Genomic DNA, 20,590 nt, shown 5'->3' on the forward strand with positions numbered 1-20,590 from the left:
TGGAACGGACTTCATTAGCATCGCCATAAAGCATCAGCCCAGTGTGGTGAAAGTTACCCAAAATTTTAGATGACTGACAACAATGGTGGCCTCCAGGTCTACAGAGTTTTTTGGGGGACAAAATTAGGTAAAACCATGTTTTTTGTCAATACTGACCTACATGACTGCATACAGCTCTGGGGATCGTTACTGTATACAGCGCTGGGGGTTATATTACTGTATACAGCGCTGGGGGGTTATATTACTGTATACAGCGCTGGGGGTTATATTACTGTATACAGCGCTGGGGGGTTATATTACTGTATACAGCGCTGGGGGTTATATTACTGTATACAGCGCTGGGGGTTATATTACTGTATACAGCGCTGGGGGATATTACTGTATACTGCACTGGGGGTTATATTACTGTATACAGTGATGGGGGTTATATTACTGTATACAGTGATGGGGGTTATATTACTGTATACAGCACTGGGGGTTTATTTCTGTATACAGCACTAGGGGTAATGCTGATGTGGCTTCCCTTTTTCACAAGATAGATGGCCATGCATAGGAGAAACCGAGGATAATCTAATGACGGCCATATGATCCGCTTGCTGTGATTCTATTTGACTTCCTATTCTGTAATTTAATTTCGTTTTAAGTCGATGACCACACCTGGGCAACGCCGGTAGATGATCTCAAGAGGAAGTCTTTTAGATCATAGATGAAATCACCTTGCATTGTTTGTTGTCTTGGTGATTCCGGGGGATCCATCACCTGGCGTCCAGTACCTTGATTCACAAATGACACCAATTTAATAAGTTAAATCCCTTTGGAACCTTTGTTCTTCAGAACCTTGGTATCTGTGCCAATTTTGTGGGCGACGGCGAGGGGAAAGACAGTCCAATTTACTGACTAAGGTAGGTTCACACCATTGCGATGAGAGAACTCAAAATTGGCCTCCCATCAAGTATGGAAGGGTATGGATTGTTCACCCGAGAAACAATGGTTGTCGTCGAAATATTCCCACGCCCAGCCGTCGGCAGATTCCTGCCACCAGTTATACACTGTCACAGACAAACGGGTCACAGGCGTGTCTTGGAGGAGTTCCATGGGTGTTGAGTTACATCATGGCGTGACAATCTCTCCGAAGGATTATATGATGATCTGTCATATCTCCGGGCTATTTTGCGGACAAATGATCTGGATTAGAGCCCGTTCTTCTGCACCTTCTACAGAGTGACAGCGGTTGGATCTCTATGTCAGAGAACGTCTTAGGACATTCTCCGCTTTCTCCTGTAGAAGATGTTTCGGGTCTTCAAAATAAGACACGGCCGTCAACTAGTCCAATACTTTTAGTTTTATATATTGGCAGATAATACAAAGAACATTCTGCTACCCAGAACTGGGCTCCTGCGTTCTGCTACTCGCTAGCCGGCTTTGGAGCCCAGGTGGAATTAAGGGGCTGGTGCCCATTTCTGGGGACCGGGACCAGAAACGATGATCAGAGTGTGGTGGACCCTTTCTGGACTTCAGGGATGGTGGCCACATTGGGGAGATTTAGGGTCTGGTGGCCTTATATGTAAGCATGGGTAGGGCAATGGTCCAAGTAAAGGGAGGGCTGCAGAGAGGACCATGAGATGGGATGAGGCAAGAGGGCTTTGTCTTCGATTTGTATTTATGATGGCGGCCCTTACTACAGTCTAACCACATCCTTCCCTCCTAACACAAGGAGTTGTTTTATTGTTAAGGCTTTACTCCTCAGGCCAAGTTCGAGTTCACGCACATGCCCTCGCATGCTAACACTCACTGATATGAGTACTCTAGATAATAAAGCCGGCCGGACACCGCTGACGGGATGATAATTCTAACACATCAAAAAACAACATTTGGGGTCTAAACTGTTTTACTGGAGGGTACCGAGCGGCCCTGGGCGACAGCATGAAGAATTTTTCCCTTGACTGCCTTTTCAGCTCTTCACTCCATAAAACCATACAATATGCAGTTGGAATGTCTAACACGCCTGACTTAGTAAATACGTCCAGGTTATCATACATGAGCAGATTTCCGACACACGCGAGACACGCCTCTGAACGTATAGCTTTACCTGACGTTCTTAAAATCAACATGGGATGCTTTACATCTGGCAACAGCGCTCTGTAACGATTCAACTGCAATAAAGAAGACCATGTTTACACTGAGGGTGGTAAAGATATGGAATTCGCAGCCATGCCGTCTGTTGATGAAAGGGTTGGACATATGCTTGGAAACTGTATATATATATATATATATAAATATATACATGGGCACAGTAAATGGAATTGTGGGTCATCAGGTACCTTTAAGTATTTATTCCTGGTGGCCAGGGGCCAGCATGGCGATGAGACAGCCTTCTAAAGAGGTCTATGAGTAGAGCCCATATTGTCCTCCATTGATAAGAATAGATGCACATCGGTCTGGGCCTACACGTTTCCTCCCTTATTTGCCCTTGTATGTCTCCTGTAGGTTCTCCTCAATCTCCGGGAACCAGGTTTGAATCTGGATCAGCTCACGTCCCTCTACGGGGCTAATTCAGTGAAAAGGGGAGCTCACAGGAGAGCAGTGTTTCAGCTTCTTCACTTTTTTTATTATCATTAATGTTTTATATAGAGGCATCATATTCCGTAGCGCTGTACAATGGGTAGATAGGACAAGTAGTACATAACCTAATCATTTGACTTACAGAAGCACTGAGGGGTTGGAGAGTATTTAGAAATGAGCAGAGAGACTGGGTTTGAGGGTATTTAGAGATGAGTGGAGAGACCGGGTAGGGGGTATTTAGAGATGAGTGGAGAGACGGGGTTGGAGGGTATTTAGAGATGATCGGAGAGAGCGGGTTGGAGGGTGTTTAAAGATGAGTGGAGAGAGCGGGTTTGAGGGTATTTAGAGATGAGTGGAGAGACTGGGTTGGAGGGTATTTAGAGGTGATCGGAGAGACCGGGTTGGAGGGTGTTTAGAGATGAGCAGAGAGACCGGATTGGAGGGTGTTTAGAGATGAGCGGAGAGACCGGGTTGGAGGGTGTTTAGAGATGAGCGGAGAGACCGGGTTGGAGGGTGTTTAGAGATGAGCGGAGAGACCGGGTTGGAGGGTGTTTAGTGATGAGCGGAGAGACCGGGTTGGAAGGTATTTAGGATTGAGCGGAAAGACCGGATTGGAGGGTGTTTAGTGATGAGTGGAGAGACCGGATTGGAGGGTATTTTTACGATTGAGCGGAGAGACCGGATTGGAGGGTGTTTAGAGATGAGTGGAGAGACCGGGTTGGAGGGTGTTTAGAGATGAGCGGAGAGACCGGGTTGGAGGGTGTTTAGTGATGAGCGGAGAGACCGGATTGGAGGGTGTTTAGAGATGAGCGGAGAGACCGGGTTGGAGGGTGTTTAGTGATGAGCGGAGAGACCGGGTTGGAAGGTATTTAGGATTGAGCGGAAAGACCGGATTGGAGGGTGTTTAGTGATGAGTGGAGAGACCGGATTGGAGGGTATTTTTACGATTGAGCGGAGAGACCGGATTGGAGGGTGTTTAGAGATGAGTGGAGAGACCGGGTTGGAGGGTATTTAGGGTTGAAGAGGAGAGGGGTTAGTAAAGAGATGGCGGAGGAAGAGAAGTCTGGCAGTTGAATGGTCTCTCTACCTTGTGAGTAGATCTCTCTCTGCGCCGATTCTCATGCCCTTTTGGATAAAGATAATATTAAACTAATATTAAACTAAATGTAAGGACCCATTAACAGGGCTCCTTACGGCGCACGCACAACGATCCCGTGTCTGAAAATCATTAAGTTATTAAGTTAGTTTACAAAAGATAATTAACCCCGTATCGACTGCCAAACTAATCAGCAGATTTCGATTTACACGTCAGACAAACATGAAACCTCAGCCGGTAACACAGGAGCGGCAGAGATATCCGGATTGTTCTAAAACACAATGGGACACTGTGCTAGACCGCGTCGGAAAATCCTATCAAGTCATTTATCTCCGTCAGGGAGACCTAAAGGGGGTAAATCATTAAACAGCTGGGCGCAAGCGTCACCCCCGCAGGATAAATACCGGCAATCAAAAAGACCGCCACAAAATTAGTCACGCAAATTTATTTATTTTTTGAGACTTTTTTTTAAAAAAAAAATTTTTTTAAGGTATTTTTTAATTTTTTTTCAGGTATTTTTCAAGAAATTAATTTTTTTTCAGGTATTTTTTCATAAATTATTTTATTGCAGGTGTTTTTATCAATTCTTTATGTCCTATTGATATTTATTTTGAAAGACGCAAGTTTTCTGTACATTTTTTTGTATATATATTTTTTTATTTTACTATTCTATTGTCTACTTTTATATAGAATTTTGATTATGATATATAGCACATTTATTGTTTTTACTTTGTATTTTATACTTTCTGTCGAGCCAACGAACTTACACGTAAATGATCATTTTAAATAATTTATTTATTGATTTATGATAAATATATACTTGAGATGAACCATAATAGTTGGCCATTTGTAGTAAATTATATGTTGTTAATATATTTAGATATAATTATTTTAAATAACTTATATATTAATGTAGGATTTTGATGGCGCTATATAAAATAATATTAATAATAATATATAAAAAAATACTTTGTTTATAAATGAAAAAAAACCTACAGCAGTAAATTATTTAACCTTTACTAGAAAAATTATAATTATATACAGAAAGCACTATATTTTGTATGATCTTTTATTTCTTTCCAAGTATTAACAACCCATGAAGGCGCAATGATGAATCACCACACAATTATTTATTTAAGTACATATTTATTGTTTTTTTTTTCTTTTTTTATTGTGGCAATATTTAAGTGGAAATTATTTTTTAAATGTTTTTTTAAAAAAAAAAAAAAAAATTTTTTTAATTATACTATTCTACTGTATGTAGATTTAAACGGAATTTTGATTTATAACATATTTCTTTTTTTAAATTAAATAATTGATTTATGCACAAAGATATTTGAGTTGAACCGTTTAATAGTTGTGTGTTTGCAGTAAATTATATAGATAATATATTTAGATATTTATTGTTTTAAATAATTTATAGAATAACGTATGATTAATATATGATTTAAATACATCGCTCGTAGACGGAATTATTTAGAATATTTTTTTTTTGTATATAAAATATTGTACAACACATGGTTTTCGATTTTATTTGCTCAAGTACTTTGAGCTTGTGTGTTTGGACCGATTCTATGTTTCTAATCACAGTTTTAGAGCTAAATCGAAATAAGGGACTAGTTTACCCAATGGAAGCCGTGGCACAATGCGGCAGAACTTGTATTATGTCATCGATTTCCTGTTGCCTTGACCAATCAGCAGCGATCAGCAACTTGACCCGGTGGCAGCCGCCTACCAGGGAGCCAATTGGGAAAGTGTATGGGGAGTGGGCATGGCCCCTGCCCAGAGAAAGAAGACGCCGAATCGGAGAACCCAGGAAAGCCGGACTTCACCCGGAGACTCCAGGTCAAACCCGGAGAGTAACCAGGTATGCACTTCAGTTCATAACACACGTGTGTAATAAACAAGCCGCGGAGTATTAAAGCAGAGGTTATCATTGTTCCATAATGACAAAGGTCGATTCCAGACTTCATACTGTCACACGAAGGCACAGACTATGCGTCCTGATAATGAGCACGCTGACCTACGCTCCTCTGATTATTAACACATACAACACGACGCGTCAAAGAGGCCAAATACTCTTCATTATGTGGCCATTGTGTAGCGTTTCATTATCGGGGCTTTTAAGGCTGTAGAACCCTGCGATACCCTCATATCCAGCAAACATTCCGAGCTCCTGGAAGAGAGGGGCATCAGGGGAGAAGAGAGAGAAGCATCCTGTGAAGGAAAAAGGGATTGTACCTCCTAAACGGAGACACTTGGCAAGTATAGTAGGGTTAGTACAGTTAGGAACACCTTGTCCTAACAATTTCAGCACATTGTAGGCACACACAGGGCAAGGCTAGCACCTTTTGGGCCAGTAAAGCCAATTGGCCACCTGGCCACCCTCTTCTATAACTAACACACACTTACCCTCACACACAGACTCAAACACGGACACCCATGGAGCTCCATCTCATGGGCCCGCAGCTTTGGGCCGGCCGTGACTCGAAGATCACCCACCGTCCAGCCCACCCCTGGGTACACAGGCTTCGTTCACATTTAAACGGATTACATTTCGATTATACAGAGAAGAAAGTCATGTTGAAAACGTCAAGACGGTCAATAATTAGCCAGGGGTTTTGATTGTCTCTTGGACTTTGGCTCGGCGCCCGATAATGACCTCAGACCTTCTGAAACCCAGCTCCCTGGTATCGGTATTTGCCAAACAGATCTCTTTGTTGAAGAAGAAAATAATCCGATGAATCCTCCCCCTTCCTATTGAGATGTCAACGGCAGAAGGAAAGCGGGATAAGGAACAGGGTGAGCGTGAAGCGGGAGGCTTACGGTTAGGCTGGGCTTAGCTCCGCTGACATTTCCAGGTCTTTGATGTGAGCGTGCGGTTTGGGACCCGTCCAGCCAAAACATTACGAGATCCTGCTCCGGTGGAGGAGTGTGTGGAAGGGCTACAGTCTTGTGACTTGGGAGTGGAAAATGCCACCGCAACGCGACAGGACAATTAAGACGAGAGGCACTTAATTCTCACCTGTGGTTTCGAGGACAGCACTTGATCCCATTATTATTAAAATACTTCCGGCAAAGCTTCAGAAATGTACGACAGGTGCTGTATTGAGAGGGTGGTGGATAAGTGGAACAGCCTCCCAGCAGAAGCAGAGATTAATATAGCGAGGGGATTTAAACACGCATGGGATAGGCATATGGCTCCTGGAGCTAAGACGAGACCAACGACTGATTAAGGTTCACCCTGGGGGACAGGGAAAGAGCCAAATGCACACGGGGACCAGACGGAAATGCAGAGAAGACACTCAGCTATCATATGTATCAAAGCGAGTGTGATGGCTTGAGTGTTCTTCTATAGGGTTAACTACAATACACAATCCATACTTACTATCTTCCCTGACCGTAAGACCCGTTCTTACCGTATTAAAGGGACACTCCAGCCGCCATGTGCGTCGTGACAGCTGAGGTCCCGTTAAATTTCAGTGTTGACCTTTGCAAATGCATGGGTGGGGGCATTCGGTATGCATTTGCCCCCCCCCCCAGGTATTTGCCATGAAAGAGCGTGCCGTGTGATATGTTGACCACCAGCAAGCGCTAGCACCGGCTCGGTGAACATCTAATAAGGTTACTTGGAGAAAAAAAAACTCATCAGGAGGGCAAAGAATAAAGAGGATTTATGAAAAAAATTACTTTTTGGATATATATTTTTTGAAAATATTAGAAAATAGCAGTAAAAATCAGATCTTGAAGAAAAAAACAACCAATAATCAGCCAAGGTTCCATCAGTCATGCTTTGCCCCGTCTGCCTCTGGAAGCCAACAAGTTCTTGGAGTTTTTGCAGGTCATCATTTACTCCGCTGATAGGAGAAGAAACCTTAAATCCTTCCAATCTGGCCCAAATCCGCTGGTATTTTCTCTTATCTTTTTTTTTCTTGCTGGAGATGTTACTTGGATGGTTCTGGAGCTTAACCCAGGGCTGACCCCACCAAATACCTCGATGTCAGGAATCATTCCTGAGATTAACGGGCAGCGCTGTGAAATACTTGGCCTTTCTGCATAACCCCGGATGGCCTGGTTGTACACAGGTGTGCAGATATACCCCAAGATGCTGCTGTCCCGTTACGCTTCATTCCCAGAACCCCCTTTCTACACACCCAACATCTCACTTGCTAGTGGGACGCCAAAAGAACTCACTGATCATTAATCAGGGGCTGGTCAAAATGATCACCCGTGGTCACCAGTAGGACTTCCCACTCAGTGGGATAAAATGCTGGTTCCTCGCAGAGTTTAGGCATCCAGTTATGTCACAACACACGATAAACCTCAGGGAGTAGAATCGTTGCTTGGATTATGACATCACCAGACGGTTATTGACAGTTTCCACCATTTTTAACGGGTTACCATGAGTGTTACCGCATCTGGCTCCATGTGTGACCATCCAGTAGTCTTCTCCATCCATAGAACCGATCACAGCCTCGTCACCGGGTAGATAACGCTAACCTCTCGTGCTGTCACCCCCCCCTTTACAATCCCCAACAAATCGATCCATTCCAAGCTCTTAAAATAAGCTCTTTTCCTTATTATTGACAATTAGCTGATTAAATATATTTAACAGAAAGCGTATCATGAAGACTCCAAAGGCTGGTTTGTAACACGGCGCGGTACTTCGGGCCAAACTCTGTGCTTCCTGCAAATATCGGTCACGGAAAATGATGTTTGTCACCGGGGGGGGTAAGTAACTTGACATCATACAGTAGTTTGGGGGCAAGGTTCTGTCAGTATGTACAAGCAGGTAAGGTCAACGCACCTTAGGAGGTGGCACGGAAACACGCCAGGAGCACATTATATATATTTATATATACTTTTGGTTCAGCACCCCACAGGTGCTCCATTAGTGAGGTCCTTGGAAACCTATAAATTGCAGGCAGGAGTGTCTGTGTTTAGGAAGGCTTTTTGGCTCCTGGTAAGCAATGTACTTGCAAAGATTACTTATAATTAATACTAGGTGAGTGCTTCCTTTTTGTATTTATTTATATATACGTACACGCATAGATACATACACACGTACATACACACACATACACGACGGTTTTGAGACACTGACTCACTGATAAGGCCCGATACGATGTGTTCAGGTATATAGTCTAAACCCCGCGGCAGAGTACATTAGATAAGAAAAGAACGCACGGTTATAGACAATCTGTATCCGGTTTCCGCTGCAATCGCATCAAAGGAAGTTAGAAAAACATTTAGGGTTTATAAGTCCGTCGTCCAAAGAGACTAAAATCCTTCGTGGCACAGGCCTTGGAGATAGTTTTCAGAACATTCTCAGAGCGGTCCAGGGGGCCAGGTTATTACAGATATGAAGGGGGATTGATTTAAAGGAGAAACACGTTCAGGGTGAAAGACCCCGCTGAGCAGACGGTCACCGCTCAGCCTCCTCCGTCAGGGGGGGGGGGGGCGGTTTGGGAGCGGGCACCTGTTCGCTGAATGATTGCCGTTTCTCAGCGAGCGATGGGTGAAAATTGGGGTAAATGGTGTTACCGGCCTTTTAAACACCTTATTTATCGCTTGCGACGTAGATAAAGTCACCCGATTTCCCCATCTGTCTAATGGTTTAAGTTCATAAGGATGAGCCCTGGGCCGCGTGTTTGAGGGTAAATGGTGTGAATACTAGACTGTTTTCTTCAAAGGCTGACCTACCCCCAAAAAAAAGTGTATGCATGAAAAGCACAGATAAGAAAAGGGTTAATCTGTGAAACCCTGCTCAAGAAAGAAAATATAGGTGGCAAAATCCCCAACCTTTCTGCACCTGCTTCTGGAAGCTATAATTCCCATCAACCTCCTAATTACGGCTGCTGCAGGGAGTTGTAGTCCACAAAAAGCTCACCAGTCCATTTTTTCTTCTTCTTCTAGATAAATTATTGTCTTTGTGCGCTTAACCCCTTGTCCGGGCTCACAATGCATTGTCATTAATGGGTTTACGGACAACCCGTTTTCCTTAAGGGGTTAAAATATTATGTTGAAAACAGAAGGGAGATAAGAGTGAGTGTGTGTGTGTGTGTGAGCGGTGTGTTTGTGTGTATGGTGTGGGTGTTGGTGTGTGTATGGATGAGGCACCTATAAACAATTTTTTGTTTATAGTTGGAGACGCTGGAATAGGACCAATCAGCAGCTTCCTCTTGTCTATAAGGGCAATCTTGCACATTTAGCTGCAAACGCAAGGCTAACGTGTCACCGTGTCTCGGCCATTTACTGCGAACCACACACCGCGTACGTAGTCAGCACTGAAAGGGTTAAATGGCACCTGAAAACAAACGTGTCCTTGCTGGCTGCGTCTAAAAATAAAATCATATAGGAGAGTAAACTTAGAATAACAGGTGGTGGACATATTTGTAAGACCCTATCGTACGCGTGAAAGCCAAATGAAGACTGTACACCTTCGCCTCGGGTAAAAGTACTCGGAATTAGAAAGATCCGCTTGGGCTGGTAAATTAAATATTTCTAGGGATCATAAAAAAGACTATATATAATAATATAATATATTTTATTGTGTATATATATATATATATATAAAATATATTTTTTTTGAGGGGGTTGAAATTATATATATATATTTCAACCCCCCCCCCAAAAAAAATATATTTTATATATATATATATATATATATATATATATATTCTAATATTAACAAAGCTCGTCATTGGCTCAAAATGAGAAAAAAAATGGAGAAAAAAAAATATAAAAAATAAAAAGAAATAAAAAAATGCAACACGGCAGATAAATCTTATAAAGTATAATATTGTTAAAGTTTAAAGTATTAATTAAAAAAGCCTCATGCGGCCGTTCAACACAAACTGCGAAAATTCAAAAAGTTGGTTCAACGCATAACACTTCGGACAATTCCTAGTATTCTACAATATTTATTTAATAAATTATTTTTAGCAAAACATAGTGTTTTATAACATATTTACGAAAAAAAATTCTAAAACTTTTATTTTTTTTTATAATAAGGAAAACATCGTCGGATTATTGGGTTAAGCTGTGCAACGTGAAGCGACCCGGGGGCGAAATTCTTCATTTGGACTTGGAAATGGCCAACCCGATGAGGCCGGCCAACCCTGCGACTCCGAGAGCCATCCCACCGACAATAGCCATGCCGACGAGACCGTCTGTTGGGGGAGGGGAAAAAAAACAAAAGCATGAGGGATGTTGGACGCCGCCGGGACATTTCCGCGCCGTTTAGATGACATGTCATAGAGGCTGTAAACCTAGAATGTATACATTGCCCCTAGGCGACCACCCGGCGTTTTTTTAAGAGTTATAAAGCCACGAGCCGGCCAGAGGCGCGGGATTACGGCGCATGACTCGCTTACCACAAAGTGAGAGGGGTGGGCAGGGGAGACGTTACATGAAGGCTTTGGAGAGCTGAGTCTCCGCCATCTCCTAATCCTTTGCACGCGCCATACGGTGTGCTCAGCACTGTACATGAACAGTACCTCTGTAAAGGGTTAGTTTAGGGCTGGACCTTCTGCTAAACCCCCCCCCCCAACCCCAGACGCATCTCTTGTGTTATCGTTAAACGTATTGAGGTCTCCTCACTCCTCGCTTGGCCGTCATCTCTGAAGATGAGACCCTCTGAGGTCACGAAAGCTTCTCTCATGCTATGCTCTGCAGGAGCCCCTCCCCCCCATCCCCGTTACCTTTCTGCATGGTCTTCTCAATCACTTTCTCCACCTCCTTGGCCTGCGAGTTATTTGGTTCAGCGCTGAGGAGAGTCCTGATGTATCTCAAGGCTTTCTCATACTCCTGGGATAGCCGCAGAAACAAAATATAAAAAAGTAAATAAAAAATACTAAAACAAGTAATAATAATAATAATAACTACAAAAAAAAATTAAAAAAAATATTATATATATATAGTAAAAAGCCAAAGCACAACCACCCATACCCAGCCCCCACATAAGGGTTTATTTAACCAAAAACTCACCTTTAACCTGTAATGCGCCACAGACAGGTAAAATAGATAATCCCTTTGCTCCTCTTTGCTTCCCTTTGGTAAAAGTTCTAAAATATATATATATAAAAAAATGATATTTTTAACTTGAATAAAATGCATAACATTTTCAATTATTCATTTTTTTTTAAAAAATGTGTTTTATTAAAAAAAAAAAAAAAAGTATTATTATAAGAGCTAATTGAGGGCTTATCTAGGTTAAAGTCTCCAATGCTAAATAAAAGAATAAATACAAAAAAAATAATAAAAAATAAAAAAATCTAATTGCAATAGTGCATTAAATCCATATAAGTGTAAGATGAAGCGGTGCGTTCATCCATCTCCGTCACTCAGGTGCCTGGCATGTTTTACCCTTTCCCTACTTTCTTGGCAAAATGGGTCAAAAAAAAAAAAAAGAAAAGTAAATTCATTTGTTTGAGCGCTTATGGCCCCACAGATACGCCTTCATTCATTCGCGGTCTACTTCCTGCGGCGCATGAACGCTGAGGAGCTGCCATTGGGCACGTGGCAACCTAGCCTGCCAGGTCAAAAAAAAGAGGGACGAGCCGGGGGGGGGACCTCAAAAAAATGGACTATTCCTGTAAATACATAAAAATAATAGCAATAATAATAATAAAGAAAGTAAAGTTTATTAACCCCTTCGTGACGATGGCTGACTTTACGTTTCTGCGCTGCTCGTGTTTAGCTGTAATTTTATTCTTTACCGTTTAATACCGTTATATATTGTTTTTTTTTCAGGATAAGAAGGGCTTTCTTTAGATGTCCGTTTTCCTTGTTTCATATTATTTACTATAAAAAAAAAGTATAAAAAAGGGTGAATTTTTTTTTACTTGAAAAATCTTTTACTCATCTCTAAAAGGTAATGAAAAAACCTGCTTCTACTATTTGTCCTGAGTTTAGAAATACCCCGGGGTATTTCAAATGCTGGTATTTTAACTCTTTCCTGACATCAGTGGGAAATTTTTACATTTTACTATTTTTTTTCTTTATTATTTTTTTTTTAAATGTATTTTACCAATCACACTGTGATTAGAAAGCTGGGCTCCATTGACTTGCATGGTTGGATGCAGTACCTGTATTCAACCTGCAAGTGGAGCCAGATTCTCAGGAGGGTCTGGAGAGACCCTCCTGAGAACTCTTTTCAACTCCATTATGTTTTTTTTTTAAAGAACGCTGCCATCTTGCGAGTGGCAAAAATCACCCGCAGTGGCGGTTACAGCCGCTCTCCTGGGGTGGGAGGCATTACATCAACACCATTTAGGTGCAGAAAGCAATCTACGGAAGTCATGACGGTCCAAGCACGTCACCTAAAAACAAAGGGTTAATGAAAACTGACATGCCAGGACCCTCAATTGTCATTAAGGGGTTAAAATATATAATTCTTTACACGTTCGACAAATTCCGGGAGTTTTGGGAGAACCGGATAGAAAATTCTGTCTGCATTTCCCCCCCCGAGCACGCGGGTATCTCCTACCACCAGCGTTTTGCCGGGGTGTGAGGCGAGGGGTACAACTAGTACAATCTCCATGGCAACCACTAAATAACCGGTTCTTCGGATAGAGCGTCAGCTCCGCGGCTCACCTTCCAGCAGCACGGCTCCCTTGCGGATGTCGTCGGAGTACTTGCTTCGGATCAGGCACCAGGCGTACTCGAACTGCGTGCTCTTACTGAGCGCCCCCGCGGACAGCTCGGCCAGGTACTTCTTCTCGAACCGCTGCGGAGAGAGAAAGGGAGAGCTGACACCCGGGGACCGGACCCCACAACCCCCCCCCACACCCTACGTGTCCCATCACAATGTCTGCTCGGACCCCCATGTGCAACCCCCCCCCCCCATCGTGCATCCTTAACAGATTTTTTAGAAGCGGTTCTCGAAATGTGGAGCAGTCACCATGGAAACCGACAACATATTCCTGCCGATTGCCCCAAGTTTATTATTTATATATATATATATTTTAACTAAAGGTATGGAATTTTCTATCGGACTCCCCACCCCCCTCTGCGTGCGTCGCACGGAAAGGGTTAACGTCGGCACATGCCACATCTTCAGCCGGCGTGTTTTGATGCGTTGTTCACACAATCACCTGACAAGTGTCGGCACACAAACATTTGGCAGCGGCCGCCCCGTTTGTATACACACGGTGAGGACCAACACTTAGCAACGCCCCCCCCCGAATAAATAATATTAATAAATAATGACGGAACAGGGGAAGGGTTAACACTGTACACCGTATATTGTGTGACTTTATTAAGTATGTCCTCAAAATAAAATTCTAATGCATAGCATTTGAGTTTTTTCGTTACTGAGAGGGTGGTAGATAAGTGGAAGAGCCTCCAAGCAGAAGTGGTAGAGGGTAATACAGCGAGGGGATTAAACATGCATGGGATAGGCATACGGCTCCCGAATCTAAGACGAGACCAACGACTGATTAAGGTCTGAGTCGTTACAGCGGGCGGGAGGGACGGGGCAGTTAGACGGGGGGCAGCGGGGCCGATCTGCCGGTGGGTTCTATCCGATGTTCTATGTATAGTAATAATGTGCCAGCAGCGCCATCTACTGTCAGCACAGAGGACAAAAAAAGGACTAACAAAATAACGAGCAGACGAAGAAAAACAAGAGGAAAGAGGGGACGCCGAGCTGCAGTCAGGGAGGCGGGAGAAACATCCGCATTTTCTCACTGACTTAAATCATACATTATACGGGGCCTTTTGTTGGAGACACCTGGCAATGATGGCCCTTCATAGTGAACGAGAGGGTGAAACACCATTTAGTGAATAAACCCCAGCCTGTGGGCTTCTGAAGACATTTAGCGGCTACAAGAGAAAGCAGCGGCTTCTGGATTCCGTGAATCGGACGAGCGGCGAGCCCGACAGCATCTGCCTGCGTCTGATCTCCCCACGCCGCAAGCAGCTTATTCCTCCCCGGGGCTTCCTTACGCTAACAGAACGCAGAAGAGATTAATAACTGAAGATGGAATCTTATTATCAAACACGGACGCCGCATGCTGAATCCGACCCTCAGCGCCAGTCCACGGCGGCCACAGAATAAAACCGCGGGCCAGAGAAGCAAACGAGGAAGAAACCGGCAAAAACGACACTTTCAGAAATATTCCTCTGTTTTCTTTTTTTTAAACCAGTCGTAGTTTTTGCCGCATAATATAAAGTTTTCAGACGGCTGCATATCAGCCGTTTGTATGATTCCCCGCTCTGTTATCTGACCCCCGATCTACTAAACACCCCGACTCCTTATCATACTGCCTGTGGGGAACAATAGAATGGCTCAGTATAAACCACCCAGCTGGACTCTGACTAATGAAAGTCTATGGAGGAACGGACTTCATTAGCATCGCCATAAAGCATAAATATCATTACAGTATAGAGGGGATGGGGGGGTTATATTATTACAGTATAGAGGGCGGGGGGTTATATTACAGTATAGAGGGCGGGGGGTTATTTTATTACAGTATGGAGGGCGGGGGGGTTATATTATTACAGTATAGAGGGCGGGGGGGTTATATTAATACAGTATAGAGGGCGGGGGGGTTATATTATTACAGTATAGAGGGCGGGGGGTTATATTATTACAGTATAGAGGGCGGGGGGGTTATATTATTACAGTATAGAGGGGCGGGGGTTATATTATTACAGTATAGAGGGCGGGGGGTTATATTACAGTATAGAGGGCGGGGGGTTATTTTATTACAGTATAGAGGGCGGGGGGTTATATTATTACAGTATAGAGGGGCGGGGGGTTATATTATTACAGTATAGAGGACAGGGGGGTTATATTATTACAGTATAGAGGGCGGGGGGTTATATTATTACAGTATAGAGGGCGGGGGGTTATATTATTACAGTATAGAGGGCGGGGGGGTTATATTATTACAGAATAGAGGGCTGGGGGTTATATTATTACAGTATAGAGGGGCGGGGGGTCATATTACAGTATAGAGGGCGGGGGTTATATTATTACAGTATAGAGGGCGGGGGGTATATTATTACAGAATAGAGGGCGGGGGGGTTACAGTATAGAGGGCGGGGGGGTATATAATTACAGTATAGAGGGTGGGGGGTTATATTATTACAGTATAGAGGGCGGGGTGTTATATCATTACAGTATAGAGGGCGGGGGGTTATATTATTACAGTATAGAGGGCGGGGGGGTTATATTATTACAGTATAGAGGGGCGGGGGGGTTATATTATTACAGTATAGAGGGGCGGGGGTTATATCATTACAGTATAGAGGGCGGGGGGGTTATATCATTACAGTATAGAGGGCGGGGGGTTATATTACAGTATAGAGGGCGGGGGGTTATATTATAACAGTATAGAGGGCGGGGGGGTTATATTATAACAGTATAGAGGGCTGGGGGGTTATATTATTACAGTATAGAGGGCGGGGGGTTATATTATTACAGTATAGAGGGGCGGGGGTTATATTATTACAGTATAGAGGGCGGGGGGTTATTTTATTACAGTATAGAGGGTGGGGGTTATATTATTACAGTATAGATGGCGGGGGGTTATATTACAGTATAGAGGGCGGGGGGTTATGTTATTACAGTATAGAGGGGCGGGGGGTTATATTATTACAGTATAGAGGGGCGGGGGGGTTATATTATTACAGTATAGAGGACAGGGGGGTTATATTATTACAGTATAGAGGGCGGGGGTTATATTATTACAGTATAGAGGGCTGGGGGGTTATATTATTACAGTATAGAGGGCAGGGGGGTTATATTATTACAGTATAGAGGGCGGGGGGTTATATTATTACAGTATAGAGGGCGGGGGTTATATTATTACAGTATAGAGGGCAGGGGGGTTATATTATTACAGTATAGAGGGCGGGGGGTTATATTATTACAGTATAGAGGGTGGGGGGTTATGTTATTACAGTATAGAGGGCGGGGGGGTTATATCATTACAGTATAGAGGGGCAGGGGGTTATATTATTACAGTATAGAGGGCGGGGGTTATATTATTACAGTATAGAGGGCGGGGGGTTATATTATTACAGTATAGAGGGGCGGGGGGGGTTATATCATTACAGTATAGAGGGCGGGGGTTATATTATTACAGTATAGAGGGGCAGGGGGTTATATTATTACAGTATAAAGGGTGGGGGGTTATGTTATTACAGTATAGAGGGGCGGGGGGTTATATTATTACAGTATAGAGGGGCGGGGGGTTATATTATTACAGTATAGAGGGGCGGGGGGTTATATTATTACAGTATAGAGGGCGGGGGGTTATATTATTACAGTATAGAGGGCGGGGGTTATATTATTACAGTATAGAGGGCGGGGGGTTATATTATTACAGTATAGAGGGTGGGGGGTTATATTATTACAGTATAGAGGGGCGGGGGTTATATTATTACAGTATAGAGGGCGGGGGGTTATATTATTACAGTATAGAGGGGCGGGGGGTTATATTATTACAGTATAGAGGGCGGGGGGTTATATTATTACAGTATAGAGGGCGGGGGTTATATTATTACAGTATAGAGGGCGGGGGGTTATATTATTACAGTATAGAGGGCTGGGGGGTTATATTATTACAGTATAGAGGGCGGGGGGTTATATTATTACAGTATAGAGGGCGGGGGGTTATAATATTACAGTATAGAGGGGCGGGGGGGTTATATTATTGCAGTATAGAGGGGCGGGGGGTTATATTAGTACAGTATAGAGGGGCGGGGGGTTATATTACTACAGTATAGATGGCGGGGGGTTATATTATTACAGTATAGAGGGCGGGGGTTATATTATTACAGTATAGAGGGTGGGGTTATATTATTACAGTATAGAGGGGCAGGGGGTTATATTATTACAGTATAGAGGGTGGGGTTATATTATTACAGTATAGAGGGCGGGGGGGTTATATTATTACAGTATAGAGGGCTGGGGGGTTATATTATTACAGTATAGAGGGCTGGGGGGTTATATTATTACAGTATAGAGGGCGGGGGGGTTATATTATTACAGTATAGAGGGCGGGGGGTTATATTATTACAGTATAGAGGGCGGGGGTTATATTATTACAGTATAGAGGGGCGGGGGTTATATTATTACAGTATAGAGGGCGGGGGTTATATTATTACAGTATAGAGGGCGGGGGGGTTTATTATTACAGTATAGAGGGCGGGGGGTTATATTATTACAGTATAGAGGGGCGGGGGTTATATTATTACAGTATAGAGGGCGGGGGGTTATATTATTACAGTATAGAGGGCGGGGGGTTATATTATTACAGTATAGAGGGCGGGGGTTATATTATTACAGTATAGAGGGCGGGGGGTTATATTATTACCGTATAGAGGGCGGGGGGTTATATTATTACAGTATAGAGGGGCGGGGGTTATATTATTACAGTATAGAGGGCGGGGGGTTATATTATTACAGTATAGAGGGGCGGGGGTTATATTATTACAGTATAGAGGGCGGGGGTTATATTACAGTATAGAGGGCTGGGGTTTTTTATTATTACAGTATAGAGGGTGGGGGGGTTATATTATTACAGTATAGAGGGTGGGGGGGTTATATTATTACAGTATAGAGGGGCGGGGGTTATATTATTACAGTATAGAGGGGTGGGGGGTTATATTATTACAGTATAGAGGGTGGGGGGTTATATTATTACAGTATAGAGGGTGGGGGGGTTATATTATTACAGTATAGAGGGCGGGGGGGTTATATTATAACAGTATAGAGGGCGGGGGGGTTATATTATTACAGTATAGAGGGCGGGGGGGTTATATTATTACAGTATAGAGGGCGGGGGGGTTATATTATTACAATACAGAGGGGCTGGGGGGTTATATTATTACAGTATAGAGGGCGGGGGGGTTATATTATTACAATACAGAGGGGCTGGGGGGTTATATTATTACAGTATAGAGGGCGGGGGGTTATATTATTACAGTATAGAGGGCGGGGGGGTTATATTATAACAGTATAGAGGGCGGGGGGTTATATTATTACAGTATAGAGGGCGGGGGGGGTTATATTATTACAGTACAGAGGGGCAGGGGGTTATATTATTACAGTATAGAGGGCGGGGGGGTTATATTATTACAGTATAGAGGGCGGGGGGTTATATTATTACAGTATAGAGGGCGGGGGGGTTATATTATTACAGTATAGAGGGCGGGGGGGTTATATTATTACAGTATAGAGGGCGGGGGGGGTTATATTATTACAGTATAGAGGGTGGGGGGTTATATTATTACCGTATAGAGGGCGGGGGGTTATATTATAACAGTATAGAGGGCGGGGGGTTATATTATTACAGTATAGAGGGCGGGGGGGTTATATTATTACAGTATAGAGGGCGGGGGGGTTATATTATTACAGTATAGAGGGGCAGGGGGTTATATTATTACAGTATAGAGGGGCGGGGGGTTATATTATTACAGTATAGAGGGCAAGGGTTATATTATTACAGTATAGAGGGTGGGGGGTTATATTATTACAGTATAGAGGGTGGGGGGGTTATATTATTACAGTATAGAGGGCGGGTGGGTTATATTATTACAGTATAGAGGGCGGGGGGGTTATATTATTACAGTATAGAGGGCGGGGGTTATATTATTACAGTACAGAGGGGCAGGGGGTTATATTATTACAGTATAGAGGGCGGGGGGGGTTATATTATTACAGTATAGAGGGCGGGGGGGGTTATATTATTACAGTATAGAGGGGCAGGGGGGGTTATATTATTACAGTACAGAGGGGCAGGGGGTTATATTATTACAGTATAGAGGGGCAGGGGGTTATATTATTACAGTATAGAGGAGCAGGGGGGGTTATATTATTACAGTACAGAGGGGCAGGGGGGTTATATTATTACAGTATAGAGGGCGGGGGGGTTATATTATAACAGTATAGAGGGCGGGGGGGTTATATTATTACAGTATAGAGGGCGGGGGGGTTATATTATTACAGTATAGAGGGCGGGGGGGTTATATTATTACAGTATAGAGGGGCAGGGGGGGTTATATTATTACAGTACAGAGGGGCAGGGGGGGTTATATTATTACATACACCCAGAGGCAGAAGTGGCAGTGACATCACACCGTGTCGCGAGGGGGGGGGTTACTCTGGTGTCCAGGTATCAATATTCAAAATACTGACAAGCAGGAAGCCAATACAGTCACCTAGTCTACAGCAGGTAGGGCACATCCTGCCGGCACAAACAACTCTGGGGCACTGGGCTAAAGAGGCGAGGGTGGAAGCTCCTTGGGGCGACCTAACATTTTAATGGCAAAAACACCAGCCCCTTATAAACCCCAGTGTATTAGAATTAAATTACGTCATGTACGGTAGCTAAAATGACGCCACTCCATAACAACCTGGCAGCGGCAGGCAGAGGGACCTACAAATCACCCCCTAACAAACAGGTTACCTTCCTGCACCCAGTGACGTCATATTAATGCTGCCAGGCCCTAGAAGACGTGCAAACCCGCTGTAAGTTGTCATTGCGTCACTCCGCGCTCCTCTGACATCACAAACGCCACCCAACACCCCCTTTCCCTTTACCACTAAATCCTCCACCGCCACCAGGTCGCTGAGGACGGTCTCCATCCCGGCCGCACGAACCAGCAACGCTCCGGCCAATGCGCAGTCAGGAGCGGCGGAAACGTCACGCGTCACTACGTAGCGTGAAGCGGCGGCGGCGGCCATCTTGGGTACGGTCATCTCTGCGCGCTGCCCGGCAGCCATGTTTAAATCTGGAATCGCTACAACTGGGCGGCCACATTTGGTACTGGCAGGCGCTTCGTTTCTGCTGGCAGAGCGTGTAATGATGACGTAACGTCACTCGCTGTATGTGTTTCATTCACGTCATTGATACAGCAATAAAGTTTGTTGCTGTATGTAGACACATTTTTGTTACTATTTTTAAAAAATTTACA

General features: G+C 43.7%; 1 protein-coding gene across 1 annotated transcript; it reads right to left on the minus strand.

The window, feature by feature from the left end:
- Positions 1 to 10,439: 10,439 nt before the first annotated feature.
- FIS1 (fission, mitochondrial 1) lies at positions 10,440 to 20,344 on the minus strand. Its single transcript, XM_053465089.1, has 5 exons — positions 20,217 to 20,344; positions 13,256 to 13,388; positions 11,648 to 11,724; positions 11,362 to 11,467; positions 10,440 to 10,830 (listed from the first exon to the last, which is right to left on the minus strand). The coding sequence occupies exons 1-5, from the start codon at positions 20,259 to 20,261 to the stop codon at positions 10,736 to 10,738; spliced, it is 456 nt and encodes a 151-aa protein (XP_053321064.1). The 5' UTR covers positions 20,262 to 20,344; the 3' UTR covers positions 10,440 to 10,735.
- Positions 20,345 to 20,590: the final 246 nt, after the last annotated feature.

Source organism: Spea bombifrons, chromosome 4 (genome assembly GCF_027358695.1).
Source record: "Spea bombifrons isolate aSpeBom1 chromosome 4, aSpeBom1.2.pri, whole genome shotgun sequence".
Taxonomy (NCBI): Eukaryota; Metazoa; Chordata; class Amphibia; order Anura; family Pelobatidae; genus Spea; species Spea bombifrons.

Excerpts from the sequence above, each read along its gene's own strand:
- FIS1 (XM_053465089.1), bottom strand. The coding sequence starts at position 20,261 with ATGGAGACCGTCCTCAGCGACCTGGTGGCGGTGGAGGATTTAGTG. Across the intron at positions 13,389-20,216 it reads TGGCGGTGGAGGATTTAGTG|CGGTTCGAGAAGAAGTACCT; the intron begins GTAAAGGGAAAG and ends CTCTCTCCGCAG. Across the intron at positions 11,725-13,255 it reads GGGAGCCGTGCTGCTGGAAG|AACTTTTACCAAAGGGAAGC; the intron begins GTGAGCCGCGGA and ends TATATATTTTAG.